Here is a 24,295-nt window from a genome sequence, read left to right as displayed (position 1 = left end):
GTCTCAATTTTCAGTATAAAGTTTTATAGGAACATAGTGGTGATCTCTTATTTGTATAGTCTGTATGACTTCTGTCTTGGTTAGGGCTTTACTACTGTGAACAGACACCATGACCAAGGTAAGTCTTATAAAGGACAACATTTAATTGGGGCTGGCTCATAGGTTTACAGGTTCAGTCCATTATCATCAAGGTGGGAACATGGCAACATCCAGGCAGACATGGTGCAGGAGGAGCTGAGAGTTCTGCATCTTCATCTGAAGGCTGCTAGTGGAAGACTGGCTTCCAGGCAGCTAGGGTGAGGGTCATAAAGCTCACTCCCAGAGGGACACACCCTCTCCAACAAGGCCACACCTCCTAATAGTGCCACTCCCTGGGCCAAGCATATACAAATGATCACAGCTGCCTTTGGTCCAACAAGACAGAACTGAGCTGTTGTGATAAAATGTAAGTGAACATGAAAGAGTATTTGTAGTGGTATAGAGAAATTCATCTGGCTGTTAAAAAAGAATTATTTTATTTTGTAATTCTAGTGACCATTTTTAAAGTAAAAAATGGTGTTGTGGGGAAGTTGGTTTCATGGTTGTACAGAGCAAGGTAAGGACAACCTCTGACCCCAACCTCACACATGGGGACCCCACTGTCTCCTCATTCAGATCTCACGCTGACAGAGGTTTCTCTGCCATCCTGCTGCATTATGGGTAACTGTGGGGGAGGGCACTGCGCAGTGAAGGAAGAATAGAGGGTGAGGTGGAGGTGTGGAAAGGTGTGGGGGCATGAGGACTGGGGAGAGGGAAGAGCTTTGGGGGGGCTCTGCAGGGAAGAGGAGGAGCAGGGGTGAGAGTGAGGGTAGGTTAGACTGAGGCTATGTGTGTAGAAGAGTTCACGGCTGTGAGAAGAGGGGAAGGGTTGATTGCATGGGGAGAATGCAGGTGCAATGGTTAGCCATGGAAGGGACAGTGACAGTTCCTTGTTGTCAGTCTTAGCAGCCTGAGTAGTTCTCATGTTTTGAGGACTGTGATGTCTATCCTTGACCATCAACTTGACTACATCTGGAATTAACTAAAACCCAAGTGTCTGGGTGCACCCGTGAGAGCCTTTTTCTCAAATAAATCTTGTAGTAAGACCCATTTTTAATCCAGATATTTTGCCATTGGAAGATCCTTTACTGTGGGACACACTTCTGCTGGCGGCCCAAGCACATGAAGTGGAAGGAGGAAGCACTCTGTTTGCCTGCTTGCTCTCACTCTTGCTGGCAAGTCCATACTTTTACTGGTGTTAGAGCGCACCTATTCAGAACTCTGGCATATACCGGAGACCACTGGAGACATTCAGCCTCATGGACTGAGTTCTTGGACTTTGTTGGTAGACGGCCATTCTGCCATTGTTGTTGGATTAGCTGGACCACAGCCCATAAGTTATTCTAATAAATCCCCCATATATGTACATATATATATGTACATATATATATACACATATATACTCTATTTCCCATATTTATATGTAAATATATATGGGGATATTGGTTGGGGATATGTGGGGGTGGGGTGGGGGGAGGGGTATACTTGGATGCAGGGCCTCAGGATGCCAGGAGAGGGCATGGAATGCCACAGAACAGGATTCCAGGTAGTTGTGAGCCAGCCAGCAGATACAAGCACTGGGAATTGAACTCTGGCCTCTTCTCCCTCCACCATCCCTTGTCTTTCCTCCCCCCTCTCTCCATTTCTCCCTCTTCTCCCTGTTGCCTCAGATACCCTGAAGCTTTTCAGTTGTCAGAAGAGTAAAGTGTAAACTCAGGTTTGTTTTTAAAAACTCCTTTCCCACCATTGTTTTTAGAACCGACCTCAGATGGCTCAGTGAGTGCGTCCTAGCTGCACACCAGCATGTGACACACGCCCCATGCCTGGCTCCCCCTTGCTTTCTTCTGCTCTGTCATGTATCTATGTGCAATCCATCATATGTGCAATCCAAAAATGACAGCTTGTGTCATTGTTCTCTGACCCTATGAAGGGAGGACAGACAGATATTTTTTTCTTCCTGAAGATTTCTGACCCCTTTCTGTCAAAGCTCTTCTAAGACTGTCAGTGTAAACTACTTTTGGACACATTTTAAAGCTGAATCTTCAAAGTGGCTGTCCTCATGTTTTATATATATGCGCTGATACAGCATTGGCAGCCACCAAGGCCACAAAGTCAACTGGCTCAGCTAGAGATAGAACACTGTCAAAGGAACTTACTAGATATTTAATAAAGACATTTGTTTCCGAAAACATGGTCTTTATTAATTGGATTATATGTTCTGTCGAATAAAGCAAACATTGGAAGATGAAGATTGCGGCAAGAAGGCGTAATAAGGGCAAACGTCAGAACAGCAGAAAATGGAGATGTCTACAGGGCTGGGCTTTGTAACCATGGTGCACCGGGGTGAGGGGAGGTGTCGCTTGTATCTGATGGGAGATCACATCGGAGGCCATGTTGTGCCCTAGCCTCCTTCCCCTTTCTCAGCCGTCTTTGTCTTTTTTCCTCTTTTTCTTCTTTTCTCTCTTGTGTTTCCTCTCTTCTCCTTCTTCGTGAGCGTGGTGAGATTCCTCTGTGGTTTTCGGTGCACTTGAGTCAGAGTCGGTTCCTAGGTTTTCTGATGCCCTCTTGGATGACTTTCGCTTCTTTCTGCGTTCTGACACGTAGTCCTCGGCCCTCTTTATCAGAAAGCCGCCCTCATTCTGCTTTATTACTATCCCTTCTTGGTTCCTCCTTATCAGGGACTCCAGCCTTCTGAAAAGGAATGGCTCTTCATAACATATGGTCTGGGCTTTATGTTCACTTTCACTTCTTTGGTCAAGCCTTACTTGAGAGTCTTGTCTTCGTGGAGGCTGCTGCTGCTGCTGAGAAGAGGAAGGAGCCGGCTCTTCACACCACATGGGCTGCCGCTGCTGGTGGCCCATGCAGCAGTACTGGCACTGGCACCGTCTGCGCTCCTTACAGCACTTTATGGGGATGGCGTTCCCGCACTCATCCTGGAAGGTGACACTCCCTCCATGTCTCATCTGGCCTTTGCAACCTGGGGACAGAACTGAGTACACAGCAAAAGCGTGTGATTAAGGCACCCAGCATTTCCTTCCCCTCCCCCAAGGCTGATTTCCTTTTATGTCTTAAAACCAACAATCTGAGGACAATTGGAGATCTCCCCCTAAAATATACATTGGTGGAAATCACACAGTGTAGATTTTAATGTGACTTAAGGCATTAGATAACAGATATTGGTAGCTAATAATAAGATGCAGATATGATTGGTACAATTCTGGACTCCTCAGCTAACTGGAAGAGCAGTGAGAGACAGGGAAACTCTAATGGGGAGGCACCTGCCACTTGCCCAGCAGGTTAGGGTGATGCCTAGTGTCTAGGAGGGCGATGTATCTGTAGCTTGGGAAGAAGTCAGAACAGAATTACTGTGGGAACAAACAATTCTCTCTTAAAACAGAAGGAAACTCAAATGTGCGGTCCCTGTTGACAAGAAGCATGTTTCGTCATGTAGAAGTCATGATGGTTCTAGCTGGTAACCGTTAGCTGTTCACCAGGTCTCAGCACTGACTTCCCATACATTCTTAAACTTACTTCTTTTGTGTTAAGTGTGTGTATTTGGTGAAAGTGCACCATGTCTGTGGAGTGCTCTTGGAGGACAGGGGCAGTGTCAGATCCCTTAGACCTTGTGTTACGGACAGCTGTGAGACATCACGAGGGCCGCATCTCCAGCCCAGCACAGCACAGCACAGCACCTGTTTTTTGAACATTCTACTAAATAGCCTGGTCTTCACAACAGCCAGGTAAGCTGGACACCATTATCTTAGTTCTTCAGATGAAGAACCCAAGGCATGGAAGATAAAATGAGTGGATCCAGGTAATGCTAAGGGTGGGGCTGGGAACTGAACCTGTTAGTCAGATTGCAGAATTCAGCTTTATCATTTTAGACTACTTCTTGATATATATGTCAATACATTTTGTCAAAATTTCAGGTCCATTCAATTACGTGTGGGTGAGCCAGCCCTCCTGTGTAGAGACTTCTTCTGTGTGATCTCACAAAACCTACAAATGTTGTGTTTTTGTCTAAGCTACCAAAGTAAACCATGAGGATTCGTGCTGAAGAAGGCTGGCTCACTGTGTACAGGGTCTCAGGACCTCCTGCCTGTCATAATCATTTAGAAGGAAGCAAAAGGGAGGTGAGATTTCATTATGACCAGAGGGCCCTCCATTTACAAAAAAAACGAGGCGTTCTATGAACTTCTGGGGTTCTGAATGTGTCTTCCTCATCCTCTGCTGGAGATGGGTGAGGACATGCTCACTGGGAACCTGGAAAGTGGTCTGAGGGGAGGGTCAGATGCTATTGCTCTTTGGTAGGGCTTCAACTCTCCTGCAGCAATTTCCCCAAAGCAAACACTGGAAGCCTTAGGGTTTGAAAAAAAGGAACACTTGATGTGACTTTTAGCATTGTATGCCTCAATGTTGTGAGTAAACATGTCTAGTGCATAAAGTCTGAGAACCCTGGAATCTATCAGAGAATAAGTAAGGAACTTACCATAGGATGCAGTGCTAAAAAACAAAACACAGAAGAGACATCAGTGGGGATTATCCAAGCAAACCCACCTTCCAATAGCTTTTCTTTAGAAAATTATCTTTATTTTTGTTTGTTTATGTCTGTGCCATGTGTATGGGCGCCCTAGGAGGCCTGCAGGGGAGGAAGTTGCAGCTCCCGTGGCTGCTGGGAACTGAACTCAGGCCTTCAGGAAGAGCAGTGAGCGCTTCAGCACTGTCTTCTTCCCACTCCCCTCTCAGAGAGTGTGGCCAGCCACAGCTGTGCCCACAGACAAGAGAACGCCATCTCCCTCAGTAAGATTCACATCCTCAGACTATCAATGTCAGCCCTGCCCAGGCTTAAGAAAACCTGACAGGATTTTTCATTTGAAGTGAAAACGGTCAGTTTGCCAGAGCAGAGCACAGAGACAGCAGACCCCAAGTTATGACAAACAGTGCCAGTGGGTCTCAGTCTTCCTAATGTTGTGACCCTTTAATGCAGTTCCTCATGTGGTGACCCCACCCCAAACCATAAGATTATTTTTATAATTGCACTCTGTGACTATTGGGAATTGTAATGTAAATATTTCTTGGACAGGCTGAGAGTCGTTGGACTCCACGATGGGGGGTTGACCGTCAGTGTTCTTCCACAGTAACTGAATCAGAGATGAGATATTGCGTTCTACTCCAAAAGGAAAATAGACTAGAAGGACCCAAAACTGAGACAAGAGTGAACCATTAAAGGCAAAATGACTCCAGACAGAAGAATATGCAACTCAAGAGGACCTGGGAACAGAAACTCCAGGCTGTTACTCACAGAGGAGGGGGTGGCAAGGGAGCTATGCAAACTTACTGAGTCCCCAGGAGCAGTCATCTGAAAGAGAAAGGCAGAGGGGAGGCGTCAGGTCGGCGGCTGCTGGCTTTCCCTTCCTCCCGAGCCCTAGGCCTCTAGCTGGACGGGAAATCCTATGGCTGCCTGAGCCCACTGAACTAAATGTCAGACACTTTGCTTTCCTCTGCATTTACAAATTGGTTCTTTGGCCTACAAGGCCACACACCCTATCTTCACCTTAATTTTTCGGTTATGGTTTGAAATGGGAGCTCTTTAGGCCAGATTTCAAGCCCCTGTCTCCGAACACGGCTGAAAGCTGAAGGAGAGTCATGGGCAGGGAGGCAGACAGATAAAAAGATTTAAACTTCCACAGCAAATGTGGAGGGAAAGGCATGGAAAGTTATCTGCCACTGAGTTCAGGGGTTGGCTGTCTAAAGTACCGATGTGAGTGGAGGTCAAGGGCGCCACCCATCCCAGAGGAAGCCTGAGGGAGAAGACCCCGACTTACCCCAGCCTTTCCGTGCAACCCCTTAAAAGAAAAAAGGAAACAAATTAGTTTTAAAATAATTATGTATTAGGGTCCCATTAACCCCCCTCCCCGCCCCATCACAGAGGCCAGCGAGGGAACTTAGTGAGGGATTCAGTCCGCAAGCATGCAGCGTGCAGGTTGTGGGGACTGATCTTGGGCTGCAGTCTCAGGGGCTCCTTTATCCAGGAGTCAGCCTGGTTCTTTATTCTCTCTCACCACGCCCGGCAAGGTTCCCACCACTTGTTTGCTTTACTTCAAAACTGAATTGTCTTTTTGTTTTGTTTTTGTTTTCTTTCCTTTTATTTTTCCTTGAATTTTTTTTATTTGATATATATTTTTTATTTACATTTCAAATGATTTCCCCTTTTCTGCGCCCCCCTCTCTCCTCTCTCTCTCTAGAGCCACCCAGCAGTCAGAATTGATCCAGGCTGAGAGTGCACAGCAATGAACAATTTCATCAGGAGTTAGAGGTCACAAGCAAGGTCAACTGTTCCTCTTTAGGTTCATTTAGGGGAGGAGTTGACATACACCACTTGTCTTTGTGGGGTTAGGGATGCTACAGAGAGCGCTGAGAGCTGGGTGAATTGGCGGGAGAATGCCACCCAGGCTGGGTGAATTGCTCCCCCTAGTGCCCTAAACAAAATCTGTCTTAATGCTAATAGGCAAGAGCTTTATTATTTCACTAAAAACCCAGTTCTTTCAGGACCACATGGTGCTTGTGGGAGTTCATGTCTACCCAGAGAGTGTCTGGCAGTGAACCGAAGGACTAACAAACCATTTCTGCTATCAGCAACCCCGAGTGTGGAAGTAGGTGTTGCTGGGAAGAGATGGATAATGACTTGCCAGCTAATGGGTGGGGACTGTCACCTTGACCTGACTCTAAAAAGCTAAGACTGTGCTGGAAAGACAGATGTGGAGGGAAAGGGGCAAAAAAACACTGGTTTCTTAGGAAGTGGTGGGAAAATAGATTCCACATTTAGCGGTGAAAGATTTCCTTGAAAATTCTCCAGCAGGAATTTTGATAAAGGAGGCGCTGGAGACACACCTCACATTCCGTCCAGCGTGTTTCTATAAATGGAATTAGGAAGACCCTGAACTCTAATGTACTTTATGGCATGTGGCACATTAGTTTTCCTAAAGGGCTAATGATATCTGGAAGCAGGATCTCTGTCAAAAGTCTCAGCACTAATAGCCCTTAAAGCAACCACCACCACCACCACTCAGGGTCTTGACGCTTGCGTCAGTGCATGCGTGCTCGGCTGTAGTGTGTCCTCTTCCTTTCCTCACTGCTGGCTACACACTGTGCACATTCTATAGTCAATTCTTCAGTGCCTAAGGGACTCTAGACAACAGGGGAGGAGAGGGGTTGGGAAACACGTGTCCAAAATCATTTTACTTCTGGGGAGGAGTAACACTGAAGTGCAGAAAGAGAGGAGTAAGTAACTTACCAAAAGGCTTGGGGTGACTGGCAGGACAACAGGAAACAAAAAAACATATTAGCAGAACATTTGAAACAAGGGTACAGGCTCTTGGGTTTGTTTTTTTTTTTTCTTTTCTTTTCTTCCTAAGAGCTGACCAGGGAGCTTCTGCCAACACCAGACCTCCCCCAGGGAAGCTCTCTGTGGTAAGAGGCATTGGAGGTCTAGAGGAAGGGACCGGCCTGATGGGACTGGCTGCCACCTGCTTCATTCCCCTTGCCCACCCTCTTCCCCCTTTCCTCCTCCAGTGTGTGTGCCCCGCACTTCTCCTGGTTATCTGCATGCCTGGTGTATCCTCCATAGCTTTTCTTCCTGAACATGGAAAGTTTCATGTCTTACGAAAGGTTCTTGTTGGGCTGGGAGATGGCTCAGTGGTTAAGAGCACTGGCTGCTCTTCCAGAGGGCCCATTCCCAGTACCCAACAGACGGTCACACGCATTCGTGCCTCCACCCTCAAGGGACCTGAACCCTCACGTAGGCATACATGCAGGTGAAACATCAGTGCACACAAACGATAATTTATAAAAAAAGGGAGAAAAGCTATTAGGAAAAATGTTGTTCGGGAGATTTTCTTCCCCCTCATTCTTTCTGTCAAGTGTTTACCTTCCTACTGAGTAATTAGTAACAGATTTCTCAGTTAAGAGGATGAGGATGGGGTATTCATAAACAGAAGCATTCCTCCAAATAGAGATCTGTTAGGAACAGTATCCTCTCCATTTTGGGATCCTTAATTCTACCAGGTTGCTGAAAAGAAAGACCACTTACAGAAAGGTTCTGCAACATGGGCTGAAAATCTAAATACAGTTATTGTAGGCTGACATGGGCAACAGAAATGACTAAGGAAAACTTCTTTCCAGACAGGCATTCTGGAAAGAATAAGAGCCCCACCCTGACTCCTGCCACGCCCCGCCCTTCATGCCGAGCAGCTGCAGTGTTTTGTTTTTCTAACGGTAACATGGGCACTTTGAGGCAGAGACATTCCCCTGTGTTATCCACTTTGGTGCTCAGTTTCTCTGGAGAATGAAAGACTGTAACAGCAGGGCAAACGCTCTTTCTCTGGCTCCCCCTCCCACCCCCATTTTGTTCCTTCATCTCTGAGACTCTTCCTGCTTTGCCTGTCATCTTCCCTGTGTGCTTAGTTGAAAAATGCATTCTCTTTGTTGAAGAGTGGGGAGAGTTTACACAACTCTAACTTCTGTTTGCCAATTTCCTTCCACTTAGTCAAGGGGTGGAACTGCGAATGGCTGGGATGCTTTATAGTGCAGCCTGGCTCCGGAGCCTGCCTCAGCTCTGTTTATCTGTCAGGACCCCCCGACCCCGAGCACTGCGCTGTGGTTCATGGTGGAGTCACAGGGTGACTTGTAGGAGCTGGTCCTGCTCCTCTGTCACTGCGGAGTCTGCCTAAGTATGTAAAAACATTTACTTACCAGGAGAATAGTGTCGTGCCCGATGTTCCTGCTAGTCGTTGTGTTGTGCCCTATACTTTAAAAATCAGGACATTCTGCTCCTTGGGAGGCCCTGTGGGATCTACGCTAACGTGGAGACAGACAAGCCTGCACTAAGCAGGTACTTATCAAACAGGAAATGCCTTAGAATTGCAGAAGTTGGTGAAGCCAGTGCCGAGCGAGAGATCCTCACAGTCCTCTTCAGTGAGGGTAGAAATAGACTCTCAAGTTCTCTTAAGACGTCTGTGTTAGATGTAGTTAGATGTAGTTAGATGTGGTTAGATGTGGTTAGACGTAGGAGCAGGAGACCACCTTTTGCCTTTCTCTCAACCTCTTTGGATACGAAACATGTCAGAAACATTTAAATGCAGGGGTGAACTCTTGGAGAGCTCACCCTTTTCCACCTGGGCCCCTATCTGGAGCTCAGGAGGACCTCCATTTTTTTTATTTTATTTTTACTTTTTTTTTTTTTTTAATTTTTCCGTCAATGAGTAACATCTCAGATGACTTAACTTTGCTAATCCAATTTGGTTCCTGCCATTTCTAACTTTTCTTTTTTAAAATCCCGGTGACCTATAAACTCTAACAAGAAAAACAGCAGGTAATAGTCTTTTCCATAGGTGACAGTTTGTGAAAACTGCTTAAAACAGCAGGGATACTGTCGGGCCTGCTTTAATGAGGGCTGGTAATTCCCAACAAAGCATTCCATGTTTTAGAAGGAGTTAGCAGAGGATGACTGACAAGTGCTGAACGAAGAAAGGGGGTCATGTGGAGAATGAGGGTGCTGACTAGTTTGGCGTGGTGACATCATATACATACATCAAGCGATACACAGTGGCCCATCGACAGAACCACTCTTCTGCCATTGTGATTAAGTCATAAGCAAAATAACCTGACTTAAAATGTTCAAAAGGAGAATACCTGACTTCAAGCTGCTTCTGGGCTGTGGCTCACTGTCTGACTTGCCGTCTGTAGGGTCTGTGCTTTCTAAAAATATTTACCAGTGACTTTAGAGGGAGCTGCTCAATATAAAACTAGAGCGACTCGAAGTCTGGCACGTTGGGAAAGGCAGCAGAAGAGGCGAGCAGACACAGCATTTACCTGATTGCTTTTTTACTGTGAAAAAGAAAGAGGTAAAGAGATGAGAACACCGTTTCTGGATGGGGAACGCACAGTATTTCTTACGCTCTGCAACTCAGTCTAGCAAAAGTGCTGCAGCCTCGGGCTCTTAACTGAGGCACCTTTTGGGAGAGAGGCGGGCCACCAGGAGAGGCTATTTTCTTTCCTGATTTTCTCCCCAGAAGTTTAAAAATTCACTGTTAGATTTTTTTTCTCATCCCTATTCTTTCTTATCCCTCTTTCTATTCCCCTCTTTGCAAAGACTGTGTTCAGTTGGGGCTGTTCTACTGCGGCTCAGTTGCTTTTAAGATCATTTTAGAAAACTTTCCCGCCTCCATCTGCATAAGCACTTCATGGGGGGGGGAGGGCGGCCATTATTTCCCAGCGTCTGGCTTAACAGTCAGCTAAGGAGACCTAGTATGAGTAACTGTGGCAGGGTATGTTAGCTCAAAAGTTCCTCCCACGTATGTTAGCAGTAAGAACTTCTCAGATGCAGTACATAGGCATATGTAAATACCAAGTTCACCACTTGGCACAAGGTAAGTACAGATATCATCATAGCGTCACACCACATCACACCATCAGCATCACACCACAGGCAGCTTAGAGCTGCTGCTGGGAACAGGGGTAAGGAAACCAGAAAAAGGAGAGCGAGTGGTGCTGAAAAGCTAGTAGACCATAGAAGTGGTGGGTCTCAGTACAATTACATTATGAGTACCGGGGACTCACTGCAGGAAGTTAACGACAACACAATTAAGGAAAACAAAATGCAGGACTTACGTATTATAGGTGGTCCACGATTTGCTTTAATGAAAAAAGACAAATCAGTATAATGCTTGTGTCTGTCTGTTTTTTATATAGCAGAAATATCTGTTCATGAGTGCATTGTCTGGGTGAGTCTTGCCAACTGACTACAGGGTGGGGGTGGGGGGAAGGTTCAGCAGGAGAGGAGGAGCCAAGGCTGGGGGTGGGGCTCGTCTCCCTCTCTCATCTGGTCTCTGGGTTAAGTCAGGAAATGGCCCAGACTGTGAGTTGAGCTACCTTGATCCTTCACTGTCATTTGATGCTCGTGTGTGGGCATCAGAGGACAACTTGTGGGAGTTGGTTCTCTCTTGCCACCGTGTGTGTCCTGGGGATGGAATTCAGGTCATCTGGATTGGCAGCAAGAGCCTTTACCGGCTGAGCCGCTTTCTTAGGCGTGAATGTGATTCTACAGACACTGAAGATACAAACACCGAGACTGCTCATGGGCGTTTGTTCATAGGCAAGGCCGCCCTGCTTCGTCTGAGGAGCGCTAGGCAGCAGTACTGCTAGGTGAGCCTGAGTCCTGTCGTCTCAGGCTCAGTGGTAGTGCTGCTGTGAGTGAGTCAGCGCTGCTTCTCTTGAGTTCAAGGTTGCAAGGGTCTTTGAGGCAGCGGCTTTGCCAGCATCCGAGAACTGCACCTTTGACTGGAAAGGGCTTCAGTTCTGGAAGTGGGATGCCTTCAAATCTTGTCAAGGACAGAGGAGATCACAGCAGAGCTGTTCTTATTGCTAGCGGGTGATGAGGATTTGCCCCTCTTAGGAAAACAGAAGGCTTGATCTTCTGCAGGTGCTCCGTTATTCCAGGACTGCCTCCTTAGATGCTATTGCTTTATCCTCTCTCTTCTTGTTTTGAGGAAAACAAAACAAAACACATTCACACTAATGGCCGAGGAGCGATGGTCGCCACATATAGTAGAATGTTTTTCACAGTTGAGGAAAATGGTGGAGACAAGCCTTGGAACGTGGATCTCCACCTGCTCCTTAAGACAGCCGCTCTCATGAGTTAGATGTGTGTATCCAGTAACTAAAAAAAGCCGCCTCACTGTTTGTTGTGCATCTCTAAACTTGCTTGTTTTAATTTATTTGAGTCATCTTTAAAAAATGTCTTATCTATAAATATAATGTAATACTGTAGTTCTGGTTTTCCTTAGTCATACAAATATAGAAAAAATATGCTCAATACCTTTTAAATTATTAACGATTCCATAACCCTTGTATGTGAATTCTTACACATGTGCCCAAGGTTTTTCTTTGGCATTTATCATAAAGTGGACTTGGGAGGTTCTGCACGACTCTTTTTTTCAGAGGTGGGTGTGAGTAGCTAGGGTCTTGCTCAGACTAGTTGGGTTTATACTCTTCCTGCTTCAGTCTCTTTCCTCTCTCCCTCCTCACTTGGTTTTTCGAGACAGGGTTTCTCTGTGTAGCCCTGGCTGTCCTGGAACTCTGTAGGCCTGGCTGGCCTCGAACTCAGAGTTCTGCCTGCCCGGGGAGTTCTGGGGTCACAGACATGTACCCCCACTCTTGATGTACATAGTTAGTTTAAGAATAAATTGTTGGGCATTCTCACGCAATGGACTGAGTTATCTCCTGGGCCCCCAAGTCTCTCTGTCTCTGTCTGTCTGTCTTTCCTTTTTCTTTCTTATATATCTGTCTTCTCTTTCTTCAAACTATCTGTAGTATGTGTTTTATTAAAATATTTTTTCTTGAAGTCACCCATGAGGAAGCACTTCGCCTTTTGGTGTCCCTCTCACGCTCTACCTCGTGTCCTGTGCTGTGACAATTTCTTTACCCTTCAGGAAATGCATTATCATTAGACTGATCTAGAACCACCCAGGAGACACCCCTTTGGGTATATCTATTATGATAGTGTTTCCAGCTGGCTTTCTGATTTTTTTTTAAATTGTATGTCAGTGTGTGGGTGTGTGCACCTGAGAGCTGAAACTCTTGGAGGCCAGAGCCATTGGATAACCAGAGCAGGAGTTGCAAGTGGTTGTGAGCTCCTGGATTTGGGTGCTGGGAATCAAACTCTGGCCTGCTTCAAGAGCAGCATATATCTTCTTTTTAAGTTAAGAGAGGCAGAGCTCCTCAGCCCCACAGAGAGGAGGTTTTGAGGAGGGAAGACCCACCCTAGATGTGCATGGCACCTTCCACGGGCTGGAGTCTCGGACCGAATGTGGAGGGACAGAGGGTCGGTGGTCTTCGTCTCTACTTCCTGACTGCAGATGCAATGTGCTGTGCTGGGCCTCCCCTCCTCACACCTGCTGCCCTGTCATACTGGACCTCCCCTCCTCACACCTGCTGCCCTGCTGTGCTGGACCTCCCCTCCTCACACCAGCTGCCCTGTCATACTGGACCTCCCCTCCTCACACCTGCTGCTCTGACATGCTGGAGCCCCCCCTCCTGCTGCCCTGACATGCTGGAGCCCCCCCCCCCCCATACCTGCTGCCCTGACATGCTAGACCCAACCCCTACCTACTGTGCTGACATGCTGGACTTCCCCCGCCCCCACACACGCACACATATACCTGCTGCCCTGAAATGCTGGACCACCCTCAAATCATGAGCCAAAATAAACCTTCTTCCTGAAGATGCTTTCTGTTCCAAGACCAAGAAACAGTGACAGAAGGGCCTATGCCTAATCTGGAGTTTCCAGATCTGTCCTTGGGCCTGTCCTGACAGTGGGTACATATTTAGCTGATCTGAGGGCATGAGAGGTATATTTGGATGGGAACTTCAGAGAAGCACTAGCTCAGCTTGGATCAGAAGTGTCAGTCCTAATCCATCAAACCAGCTCTTTGTCCTAACATGGAAATCACTAAGATTCTACGATTAGAAACTACCCTGAGTGTGTTTGGGGGGAAGGGGAGTGTGCATTTGTTTGCAGTCTACCAGACAGACCCAGATACATATCATGGTTAAAAATTGGGACTTTTACCACAGACATGGAGCAGCTGAGCTGCTTTTGCCATGTCAGGCCTGCTTTTTCCTTCTATGAATGAGTAGGTTGGGTGGAGCAGCCTCTCATTCACCACAGACCTCAGGCTTCTCCTCCCCACACTAGTTTATGGTGCCTGCTGAGCGTTTTGAGTTTTTGACAGGACCTTGGCAAGACCTTTCCTTTTAAGTTCAGTGTGAGGACTCCCGGGGGGTCCTGGAGTGGGCTGATGAGATGGCTCTGAGTTCTGGCTCGCCACCTCATCAACTTTTGAGTCTCAGGTGCCTGAAATGCCTAGCTGCTGGCAGGAAGAGTGGGAAGCGTGGGTGACAGGAGGGGAAAGTCCATGTAACAGGACTGGGAAGGCGTCTCTGGGAACCCGCAGGCCACCATGAAGCCTGGAAACAAACGGGGATGTCAACAGGAATCTCATTTTTAGAATTTAGAAGTGGAACCAGCTAAGCCACGAAACCTCCTCCCCCTGTATCCCAGCAGAAAAGTAAAGAACTTACCTGAAGTTCTCTGTGTAATTACTAGGAGAGGGAGAGAGAGAAAAAAGAGAGAAATCTGTTTAATTTTTCTTAAGTAGAACCAACATAGAGTTATCTAATGGTTTCGCTGGTGTCTGTTGGGGGACACTCAACTAAGAAGCAAGACTGCCTTCAGAAGACTCTGTAGATTACTCCCAGTTCAAATTTATATGCAAGATTAAGTAGTGATAAAGAAGAGGCAGGCCGCCCTTCAGAGCCTTCATCATAGACTTGAGCAACTTTGGGTCACAGACTTTGAGAGATGGCTGGGCTGGGGTGTTGGGATTCCTTGTGCTCTCTGAGGAACACTTAACACCCGTTATTCTTTCTAGAAAAAAACATCTTCCAGCTTCTGCTCTTAGACGTTTGTTGACAAACGCCGTTACTTCTTTGTATCCTATTGTGCAGATGTGTGTAGTGCAGGGAAGCTGGGCAGAAAGGTAGTAAGAGGAGGAGAGACTCGGCACATCAACAGAGGTGAACAGAATCAGACCAAAGCACAGTACTTAGTACTTAGTACTTACATAAGGGCAAGGCCGGCGGCTCAGGTGGGCCTGGACAGCAAGAAAGAACCAAGAGCAGCTGTGAGTTGTTGTCCTTGGAGGATGTGTGTGTGTGTGTGTGTGTGTGTGTACTCTAACCTTGTATTAGGTCCCACAACCGTACTTGGGTAAATCTTTGACCACAGTTTCCTATCCACTTTACAGGGATTAATAATGGCTCCTTTATAGGACTTAAACACGACCATGCAACTAAAACTTGTTACTTCTTACAGGAGGGGGAGGGGGCATATCTGAGTCAAGGTAAAGAGAGTTTCCTGCACAGGAGCAGCTAGAAGACACAGGCAAAGGGAGTGGGGGTGAGGAGGTGGGAAAGCAGGGCTGGGGATGGCAGGGGTGGGTGGGATTGCACATCTTGGGTGTGTGCACCCTGGGTAGAAATGGGCAGGGCATACACAAGAGATCAATAAGGAAGGAAAACAGGAATGAAGCACAACTCACAGCAGCTAGGCATCATCGCAGGTTGACAACCTGTGGGGCAGAGAGCGGGCTCAGCACTTCCCCCCACTGCATCGTCTGCACAGGTGAGGGGAGGTGACCCAGGCAAGGGGAAGGGGTGGGGCGGGAATGGCAGCGGGATGGGACTGCACAGGGTGGAAGTGGGCAGGGTTGGCTCAGAGAAAAACAATAGAAAATCAAGCGAAACTCACAGCTAGGCTTCAGTGAGAGCTGGTGACAGCCGCTGAGGCAGAGGCTGGGTTTAGCACTTACCTTTTCCCACTGTTTTATCTGTAGAGGTGGAGCTAGACAACAGGCAATGGGAAGGCGTGGGGTGGGGTGGGGGAATCACACGTCTTGTGTGTCTGCACACAGTGTAGAAATGGACAGGGTGGACTCAGAGAATAATGAAGGAGAACAGGAGGATATCCAGCGGAACTCACAGCTAGGCTTGATTTGCAGCTGTTGACAACCTGTGGGACAGAGGATTGGCTTGGTTAGCACTTCCTTCTCCCCCTGTTTTGTCTGCAGAGTGGAAGCAATGGGAACAGGTGGGGTGGGGGCGGAATCACACATCTTGTGTGTTTGCACACAGCATAGAAATGGACAGGGCCTAATGCAGAGCAATAACAAAGGAAACTAGGAGAAAATCAAGCAGTACTCACAGCTAGGCTTCAGCGCAGGTTGACAACCTGTGGGACAGAGACTGGGTTCAGCACTTCCTTCTCCCACTGTTTTGTTTTGTTTAGAACTCCCTCTAACCACCCTCTGGTCCTGCCTGGACTCCTATGTGAGTTAGTAGGCCTGAAGGGGCCCAGTGACATCATCGCTTCTGATACAGAGAGGTAATCAAAGTCTTACATTCCCTAAACCTATCAACCTTAGGACTGATCAGGAAAGGGAGGCTGTGGGACCCCAGAGCTGGACTTACTGATGGAAATAGGAGTTGGTCCACTTAAGAAGAAAATTATTTGCTTTTCATTTTTTCTTATTTGAGTTTTCCCTTTGTTTATGTTTACATTTTAAAATTTATTTATTTAGCATGTGTATGTGGTGGGTGTAGAGTACGTGGTGTGAGTGCATGTGTGTGTATGTCTGTAGTGTCTGTGGTGTGAGTGTATGTGGTACATGTGTGCGGTGTGTGTGTATATGTCTGTGGTGTGTGTGGTGTGAGTGTACATGTCTGTATGTATATGTGGTGCATGTGTGCAGTATGTGTGTGTGTATGTCTATGGTGTGTGTGGTGTGAGTGTATGTGTGTGTATGTCTGTGCTGTGTAGGGTATGTGTGTTTGTCTGTGTGTGGTGTGTATTATACACATATGACTGGAGGTCAGCGGTGGATTTCTGGAGTTGGCTTTCTATTTCTTCCTTGTGGTTTCAGAATTGAGCTCCCCAGTCAGGCTCATGGGACAGTATTTCTAACCTGACCTAAATTTTTGGATTTTAAATTGCTGGGAAATTTTCTCCTCATTATTTATTTTATGTAAATCAATTCTTCCATTTTTTCCCCATAAAATTATTTATAAAGTCAAAAACTTATGCTTATGTAAGGGTAGTTGCCAAGGAGACAACAGCTTTTAAGCTCTGAGATTTCCTACACAGTGTGGGAAATTCTTAGATATTATGGTTTCAAATGGGACAGACAGAGCCAGGCCAGGGCGTCCTCACTGCGGCAGTTTTATAAGCATCTTGTTCCTTTTTCTCTGTCAGTTTTTCCTTTTCTATAATCAGTCTTCTGTTGATACTTATGTAAAGTTTTAGAACCCTTTCTGTTTCTGCTCTCTCTATGTCTGTACTTCAGTCATGTCTAGACTTTATAGTACAGTGTTAATAACCTAGGCAGATTTTGATCATGAATTCTCTCTCCAGCGGCCAGATCCAGCCTGCTGGAGCCTAGTGTGTGGGAGGGGATCAGGGGATGGGACAGGTGCAGACTTACATATGTCCATCGGCATCCCAGCTGAAAGGCAATTAGAGAAGTGGATTACTACTTGGTTCCTTTACAGAGAGGCTCTGAGACAGGGTCACTTAGAGTCTGGAACCTCCTGTCGCCACTGCCCGAGCGTTGGGACTGCATGTGTCAACGCCACACCACGCCTACTTGTTCTCTGGGTCTTCCCTTCTCTGTCCCCACATCAGGGGCAGAACCTCAGTCTTCACCTGCTGCCACTCCTCACCTAGCCCCTTTCTTTTACACATTTGCCTTTTATTTTGAGACCAGGTCATATTAGCTTGCCCAGGCTTGCCTTTCGCTTTGTCTGTAGCCTACACTAGGCCACAAAGCAGGCAATGCTGTAGCCCTGCTTCCTAAGTAGCTTGGCTTGCACACCAAGCCAGCAGCCATATTTTGGTTTTCTTACTGGAAATTTTCCTGGTGATAAAGATATCACTACAAAATAAATAAATAAATAAATAAATAAATAAATAAATAAATAAAAGACATTTAAAAGATTTCAGAGAACCGGTGACCACTTTGTGGAATTCCAGACAGTGGAAAAGCAGAAGGCTCAGAAAATGGGAATTTTTAGTTCCTTTGTTAGAATACCCGGTCTGATAGGAGCTGTGGGGCTCTGAGAAGGCACAGCAGAGGCAATTGATACACTCATCACTTGTGGAGATGGGCCAGCTAGAGACAGGAATAGCAGTTTCTTTCATCCATCTCTCCCTTCTGTATAAGCCCCCAATTCAGAAGTTATAGAACCACAGGGACACATTTTCCTTTGATCCTCAGTTTCCAAGTCAGTCAAGGAATATTCTAAAAGCCTGTTAATAACCTAATGGAGCTAGAACAGTTCGAAGAATTGGAGATTTCAGCTACTAGGTCCTAACATGGAAGGAGAAATTTGGCTTAAGATCTTTTCAACATCCCTGGAACAGTTTAGGGTCTGTCAAGAAGAGAGGCAGCCAGACTTACCGTTGGATCCATCGGCTGAAAAACAAAGGCATAAATTAGTGTGGGAGTCTGGTGACCCTGCTCTCAGTGGAGGGACTGGGTGCCTACCAGGGGACACATGAGAGTGCTCCTTGTCTCCTGGGGTGGGGTCTCCCTTTGCAGTGTGGTCACCTGCTCCCCTTCATGGGTTCTCTTTTCTCACCCACAGCGCTCTCAGCTTTCTCCCCTATCTGCCAACCGCAAGCCTCGACTCCTGCACTCAGCCTCCCTCCCACTCTTGTTGTCTTCCTGCCCTCCATGACAAGTTTCTATAAACTGTGGGAGGCTTTCTCTAATTTGTGTGTGTGTGTGTGTGTGTGTGTGTGTGAGACAAACTCTCATGCAGCCCATGCTGGCACTGGTGACCTCTATAACCTTGATCTTCCCCCCTCCACCTCTCTACTACTGGGTTACAGTGTGGCAGCATGCTCATTCCTTCCTGGGCACTGGCACCAACTAGAAAAAGTAAACAGGATGGATGTTACATTCACAAGGCAGACGAAGGGGAAGAGCCCAGCCTGAGAGTCCTTACTTACGAACAGCATGCGAGAGACTTACGAGAGCAGCTTTCTGAAGGCGGAAGAATAAATGAAGAAATGTCAGCATGTGTGTGTGCGTTTGTGCGTAGGGCTGAAGCTAAAAGTCTAAATCACAGGGGTGACACTGTAGCTATAGGGGTGCAGGGCTCCCAGCCTCTGTCAGCCCAGGGCATTGTCTGTGCTTTTGCTGCCCGGGCAGGAGGGGGACTGTGTTGTGAGCAGCTGGGCCTCACTCATCCTCTTTCCAGACAGGATGGACAATCCTTCAGACCACTCCTGAGACACCATGACCTGTGTACTCTGCACTCCCTTCAAGCCCTCTTTCCCTACATCTGGCCCCTGAAAGCTGGACTTCCCGCTCCTTTTGATAGGCTGTAAATTCTTTCCGTTCTAATCAGCTTGCCTTAACCTTTCTTTTTTACCCACGTCTCATATTGCTAGAAGAAATAAAACTAGCAATACAATTTTCATGTATACATTATTTCAAATTTATAATATCACAAAAGTATTTACACAGAGGAGACACAGGGTGGCTGTTAGGAGACTTTGGGCCACTAAGGAATGTTTTTTTCTCTCTGTATAGAAATTTCCAAGGCTGCAGGTATGGGATAGTCAAGAATATGGATGGTGGCAGCCTTGAGTCAGGGTTATAGGTATGTGCCAATTTGTGTGCCAGAAGTCAATTCATGATGGCTTTAATTCATCTACCAAAAGATCCTTAGGACCAGAGTTCAAGGCAGGAAACAACCCATTGTAGAGGCCACAATGGTCATGATTTTGTGGGTGCTGTCCTGCTCCCTCCAACCTCAGTCTGTTTAAAGTGTATTGTCTCCCTCTTAGGGCTTATTTGGAAAGTCCTCTCTCCCCAAAGCCCTCTCTCTCATTTTATCTGCGTTATTCCTATCATCTCCTAGTTGGCCCTCACTCTTGAACTGCAAAGCTCTCTTAAGCCCGCTGAGAACTTCTGAATCTTTCTTTGGTGCTTGAAAAACTTCTGACTACAAAACACATGTTAATATGTTTCAGAGCATGTCATGATGCTTTTCCTGGCTTTTTTCTTTCATTAAAAAGTTATTTTATGTGTATGAGTATTTTATCTGCATGTATACATCTGTGTGCTATGTGTGTATCTGGCATCTGCAGAGACCTGGATCCTTGGGGTTGGAATTACAGTTGTGGGGACAGAATCTGGGCCCTCTACAAGAGCAGTGATTGCTCTTAACTGCTGAGCCATCACTGCAGCTCCTCTCTTAATGGGTAGCTCTAGAGAATTCTTAGAAAGCACAAGCAACATGTTTAAACCATCATTCTGTGGAAACAAAAACCACTGAGAGGAGGAATAGGCCAGGCCATCTGAACACTATACAAGGGCAAGGAACAATAGAGAGAAAAACAAAAAAACAAACCCAAAACAACAACAACAACAACAACACAACCCATAAGAGACTTACCACTGGAATCCATACATTGCACTGCAAATAGATAGAAATTATTGTGGTTAGACAGGAAGAAGGCAATCTGTTCTCCAAAGCAGTGTGCACAGATCAGCCTTTCCAGGCAGCACTGACCCCAACATTAGTACCAATTGTCCCCATGATGCCCTGTGTACAGTCTCTGCATCAGTACCCAGCCTCCCTGTAGACTTCGCTAGAAGGAGGGGCTGCCTCCTCATTCTTGATTTTGTGCAGGTGCTGCAGGTGAGAACTTAGGGTGTGCCTTTCCTTGCCTTCTTTCGCCTCATCCCATCAGGCACACATGTGTCACTCTCTTAGCCAGCCCCCTTTTATATCTGGCTTATAAATGTTACCCTTTAACCCTTCCCCCACTCTGCTTGACCATTTTGTTTGCCTTGGAAACCATCCCAATGTTTGACATATCCTTCCAATCATAAATATGTGATTGCATGCTGCCTGATACTAATTTTAAGGCCATGGGATCCCCATTTCCATATGACTAGTCTTTATGGAGCATGTTAATGATACAGGGAAAGGCCAGGCCAAGGAACAGGATTTGTGAACAGTTGGAGCCAAAGTCCTTTGTCATAGAAAGTCACTAGCAATGAACCAGGGCATTTTCACTCACCAATAGGTCCAGGAGTTTGCACTGAAAAGAAATTAGAATTGATGTTAGTATGAACACTTTTTGCTGAAGAGTTTTTGTGCATTTTATTTTAAGGGGGTGGGGCAGAGGACGGGTGCTGAGATTGTGGAGAACTGGGCCAGTCTGCAAACTATGAACAAAAGGCATGGGCAGCACTCACTATGGGGCTCCTGTGGGCACAGGGGACACTAGAGAAAGACAGAAGCATGATTTTCCTTCTGCCAGTACCAGGGTAAGAAACCACTTGTCTATAAGAGGGGCTGGGCTTGAGTCAGATTCCTCTCACAGGCTGCTATGTCCCAGGGGTATACAGGTGTGGGAGGTGAGGGCCCTGTTCCTCTCTCCCAGCTTCTAGCTCTTTGGAGGCTAATGGTTGGGTCTGCTATCTGGATTTGATTAGCTTCAGAGTATGAGCCTTCAGAGTCAGTGGAGCCTTCTGCTTTTAATGGAGAATTGGCTTTCAGTTGATGATGCCGAGGCAATCTGAAGACTGGAAACCTATCACCTCGTTCTCAGCTTGCTTGTGCAGGAAGGAGTCTTGGTGGGTACCTTACATCCAGAATGGAGAACTGCAGACACCTGTTCAGAAGCTGTGGCCACGCTTCTTGCAGGATTTCTGTGGATTTGTGTATTCAGGGCTTCTGAGGGATTTGTGGGTGAGATTTTCCAGGACAGTGAAGCTTCCATTTTGTTGGTTGGACCATGGAAGAGAATATTCTGAGGTGGCTTTTGAGCCTTGCAGAGACCACAGTGAGGGCAACTCTCAAGGGGTTTGGCTGCTGCTATCCTGCTGGCTGGCAGCCTTCTCCTCATGAGGACAAACTGAGTAGGCTATATCAGATCGTATCAGATGGCTACCATAATCCTCTGAATGTGGAGTCAGGTCAAGAACCCCAGTGGTTCTGCAGCTCTCCCTTTCCCACTGTCTCATGCCATGTGCTTATGATGGAAAATGTCTGCAAATGACCCCTCTAAATATGGCTTTCCTGATCTAGATACCCTGGGCTCTGAGCAGTTAGACAAGCTAGAATTTGGAGTATTTTGCAACATAATTTAGCAGTTCCTCTCTCTGTGTGTATGTACGTAAGCATGTATGTGTGGCTTACAGGCTCAGAGTTTCAGTCCATGATCATCATGGTGAGAAGCATGGCAGCATCTAAGCAGGTGTAGCATTGGAGGAGCTGAGAGTTCTATATCTTGTTCTGATGGCAAACAGCAGAAGACTGTCTTCCAGGCAGATAGGAGGTCTCAAAGTCCATCCCCACAGTGATAGACTTCCTCCAACAAGGCCACACACCTAAGAGTTCCTCTCCCTGGACTATGCATATTCAAACTGCTATAGCAAGTGTGTGTGTGTGTGTGTGTGTGTGTGTGTGTGTGTATGTATGTGTGTGTGTGTTTGTGTGTGTCTGTGTACTTAGGTGTGCGTGTGCATGCCCTTGTTCTTGTGGTAGTTTTTTAGGATATCTGCTAAGTTAATGCCAGCCAGCCACATGACCTTGGGTACGTGGTCTTCTGTTTCCTCCATTTTCCTCTGTGTCTACCCTTGTCCTGCCATGTGTGCCGTTCTGTTCTTCCCGGTCTCAGCCATGGCTGGTCTCCTGTCTCCTCCCACTGCTGTCCCCCTCACTCTTCTTCTCGTTTCTCTCCTGTTTGTCCAACTTTTCTTTTTTTCTTCTCGTCTCTTTTCTTCTTTTTGTTCCTCTCCTCTCCTCTCCTCTCTTCTTTCTCTGTTTAGTTGCCATCTTCCTTCTTTTGCTTTGTCATTGCCTTTAAGCCCTCTCTTCTGTTAGGCCTGTTCTTCCTCCAATTCAGCAAGTTCTGTAACCTGCTTGTGATGCCCAGCAACGGTAGCAGAAGGACTAAGAGTCCTTTACTAAGGTCAGCTGTGAAGCCTACATCATCTTCATCATAGTCAGCATTTCAAGGCCCAAGGAAATAATATAAATGGCAATGAGACGTTACAGAGTTAGCCAACGATGACGTGGTCATGAAGTTCAAAAAAAAATCTTAATTTTTGTTAGTAAGACTATTAAACAGGGTGGGGAAGAAACTGTGTGTGGCTAGGACTCAATTTATAAAGCTATAAGATGAGCAACTTTAGCTTGGCACCCGGACATTCCTTATAGTATTTCTGTGAAAAAATGTTCATCAGGTAAGTCACAGTTGTCATGGAAGTTGGTGACAACAGAAACTGACTGTCCTGGAGAAAAGTCATTTGAGAACTTAGAAGTCAAAGGAAGCTTGATGTTTTCGTCATTTACAGGGTGGACGGACTGTGCGGAAGGCTTGAGGTTCCGGTGCTCTATTGAAAAGCTGAGTTGTGTGCTTGCTCCGTGGGTCTAGATTCGGACCAGTGCAGGGAGGGGCAGCCCATAGGCTGACTTTTTTCATCTTGGGTTCCACTGTCATAGATAATATCCTTTTACTGTTGAGCCTGATTTACTGCCGCCCTGGGGAGTTCTGGGAAAGGATGATTAAGCAGTGGGAATGCTCTGTCTTTGGGTCTCTGGGTACAGGTGATTGGCATAAAAACGGACAGCTATCCTAAGTCTTTTGAGGGTCAAGAGGTGCAACCGGGGCGCAGGTGACTTACGGAAGGTTTTTTGAGACAGTTCTGGAAGGAAACAGAACAGAAGTTAGTAGGTGTGCTGGACTCTGACTGCTCTCACCTATGTGCCTCCTCAGCTGGGGTCGGATGAGCCTGAGGGAGGCTGCGGCAGGCTGGTTCGGGGGCTATGAGCTCAGGCAGGGAAAAGCCCTTTGCTCAACAGTCCCCCTGGGACATGGGTGGTCCAGGGTTTAACCCTTGCAAAGGACTTAGACAAACCCTCCCTGCTGGAACGCTCTTCCCCTCCCACTGTCCTCCCCTCATGCTCTTGTGTGATGTGATGATGGTTCTATGAGAGTTCTGCCTTTGCTTTGTCAGTGAAATGTTTTCACAACCCAGAGGTGACCCGCTGACATGCCAGGGGGAGGAAAACCAAAAGGGCCAAGAAAAGGACACGAGACCTTTGAGACTCCACCGTGGAGAGCAGGAGAAGACCTGTTAACTACTGGAGAAAAAGCATGAGCGCTACAGTATAGAAGGGACAAGAAACTTACTGATAGGTCCTGTAGCTCCAGCTAGAGAGATGGGAAGAGATATCATTATGCTTAATCGATGTGAAGGTAATACCTAGTAACTGAATACCCATCTCTTAACATTCATTCTGTGTCACCATTATGTATGGAAGCACTGGGAAGACCCAGGGTGGTTTGTAATGCAAGTCATAGGCCGCCCACCAATTGCACAACACTGGGAACATGAAAGACTTGAGGCTTCTTTTCATTCTATGATGAATTGCCTTAGACAATTGAGAAAGACAATGTGGAGTCTGTAATGCATATATTTCTCTTATGGTCTGAGAAATATACTTTCCTTTCCTGAAGGGTGATTATACTGCCCCCTAGTTTTTTTTTTTAAGTTAGCCTGTGGGATTTGAGGTC

The 24,295-nt window shown here is 46.6% G+C and overlaps 1 protein-coding gene and 1 long non-coding RNA gene across 2 annotated transcripts in view; both read right to left on the bottom strand.

The window, feature by feature from the left end:
* Positions 1 to 2,287: 2,287 nt before the first annotated feature.
* Positions 2,288 to 24,295, bottom strand: part of Tsbp1 (testis expressed basic protein 1) — a 46,436-nt gene continuing 24,428 nt past the window's right edge. Inside the window, exons 5-13 of the mRNA XM_052164427.1 lie at positions 23,403 to 23,423; positions 20,789 to 20,809; positions 20,158 to 20,178; positions 18,563 to 18,623; positions 18,150 to 18,164; positions 17,175 to 17,233; positions 15,899 to 15,925; positions 15,588 to 15,706; positions 2,288 to 3,083 (exon numbers count right to left, since the gene is read on the bottom strand). Of these exons, the coding sequence (XP_052020387.1) occupies positions 2,499 to 3,083; positions 15,588 to 15,706; positions 15,899 to 15,925; positions 17,175 to 17,233; positions 18,150 to 18,164; positions 18,563 to 18,623; positions 20,158 to 20,178; positions 20,789 to 20,809; positions 23,403 to 23,423 (929 nt within the window). The 3' untranslated portion in view covers positions 2,288 to 2,498. The remainder of the gene's footprint in view (positions 3,084 to 15,587; positions 15,707 to 15,898; positions 15,926 to 17,174; positions 17,234 to 18,149; positions 18,165 to 18,562; positions 18,624 to 20,157; positions 20,179 to 20,788; positions 20,810 to 23,402; positions 23,424 to 24,295) is intronic.
* LOC127669440 (uncharacterized) lies at positions 5,367 to 9,109 on the bottom strand. The gene is made up of 4 exons (XR_007974364.1): positions 8,830 to 9,109; positions 7,373 to 7,389; positions 5,904 to 5,924; positions 5,367 to 5,437 (listed from the first exon to the last, which is right to left on the bottom strand). It is a non-coding gene; the product is annotated as an uncharacterized LOC127669440 (long non-coding RNA).

The sequence above is a fragment of the Apodemus sylvaticus genome, chromosome 19, assembly GCF_947179515.1.
Source record: "Apodemus sylvaticus chromosome 19, mApoSyl1.1, whole genome shotgun sequence".
Taxonomy (NCBI): Eukaryota; Metazoa; Chordata; class Mammalia; order Rodentia; family Muridae; genus Apodemus; species Apodemus sylvaticus.
This window is presented reverse-complemented; position numbering and strand designations above follow the sequence as displayed.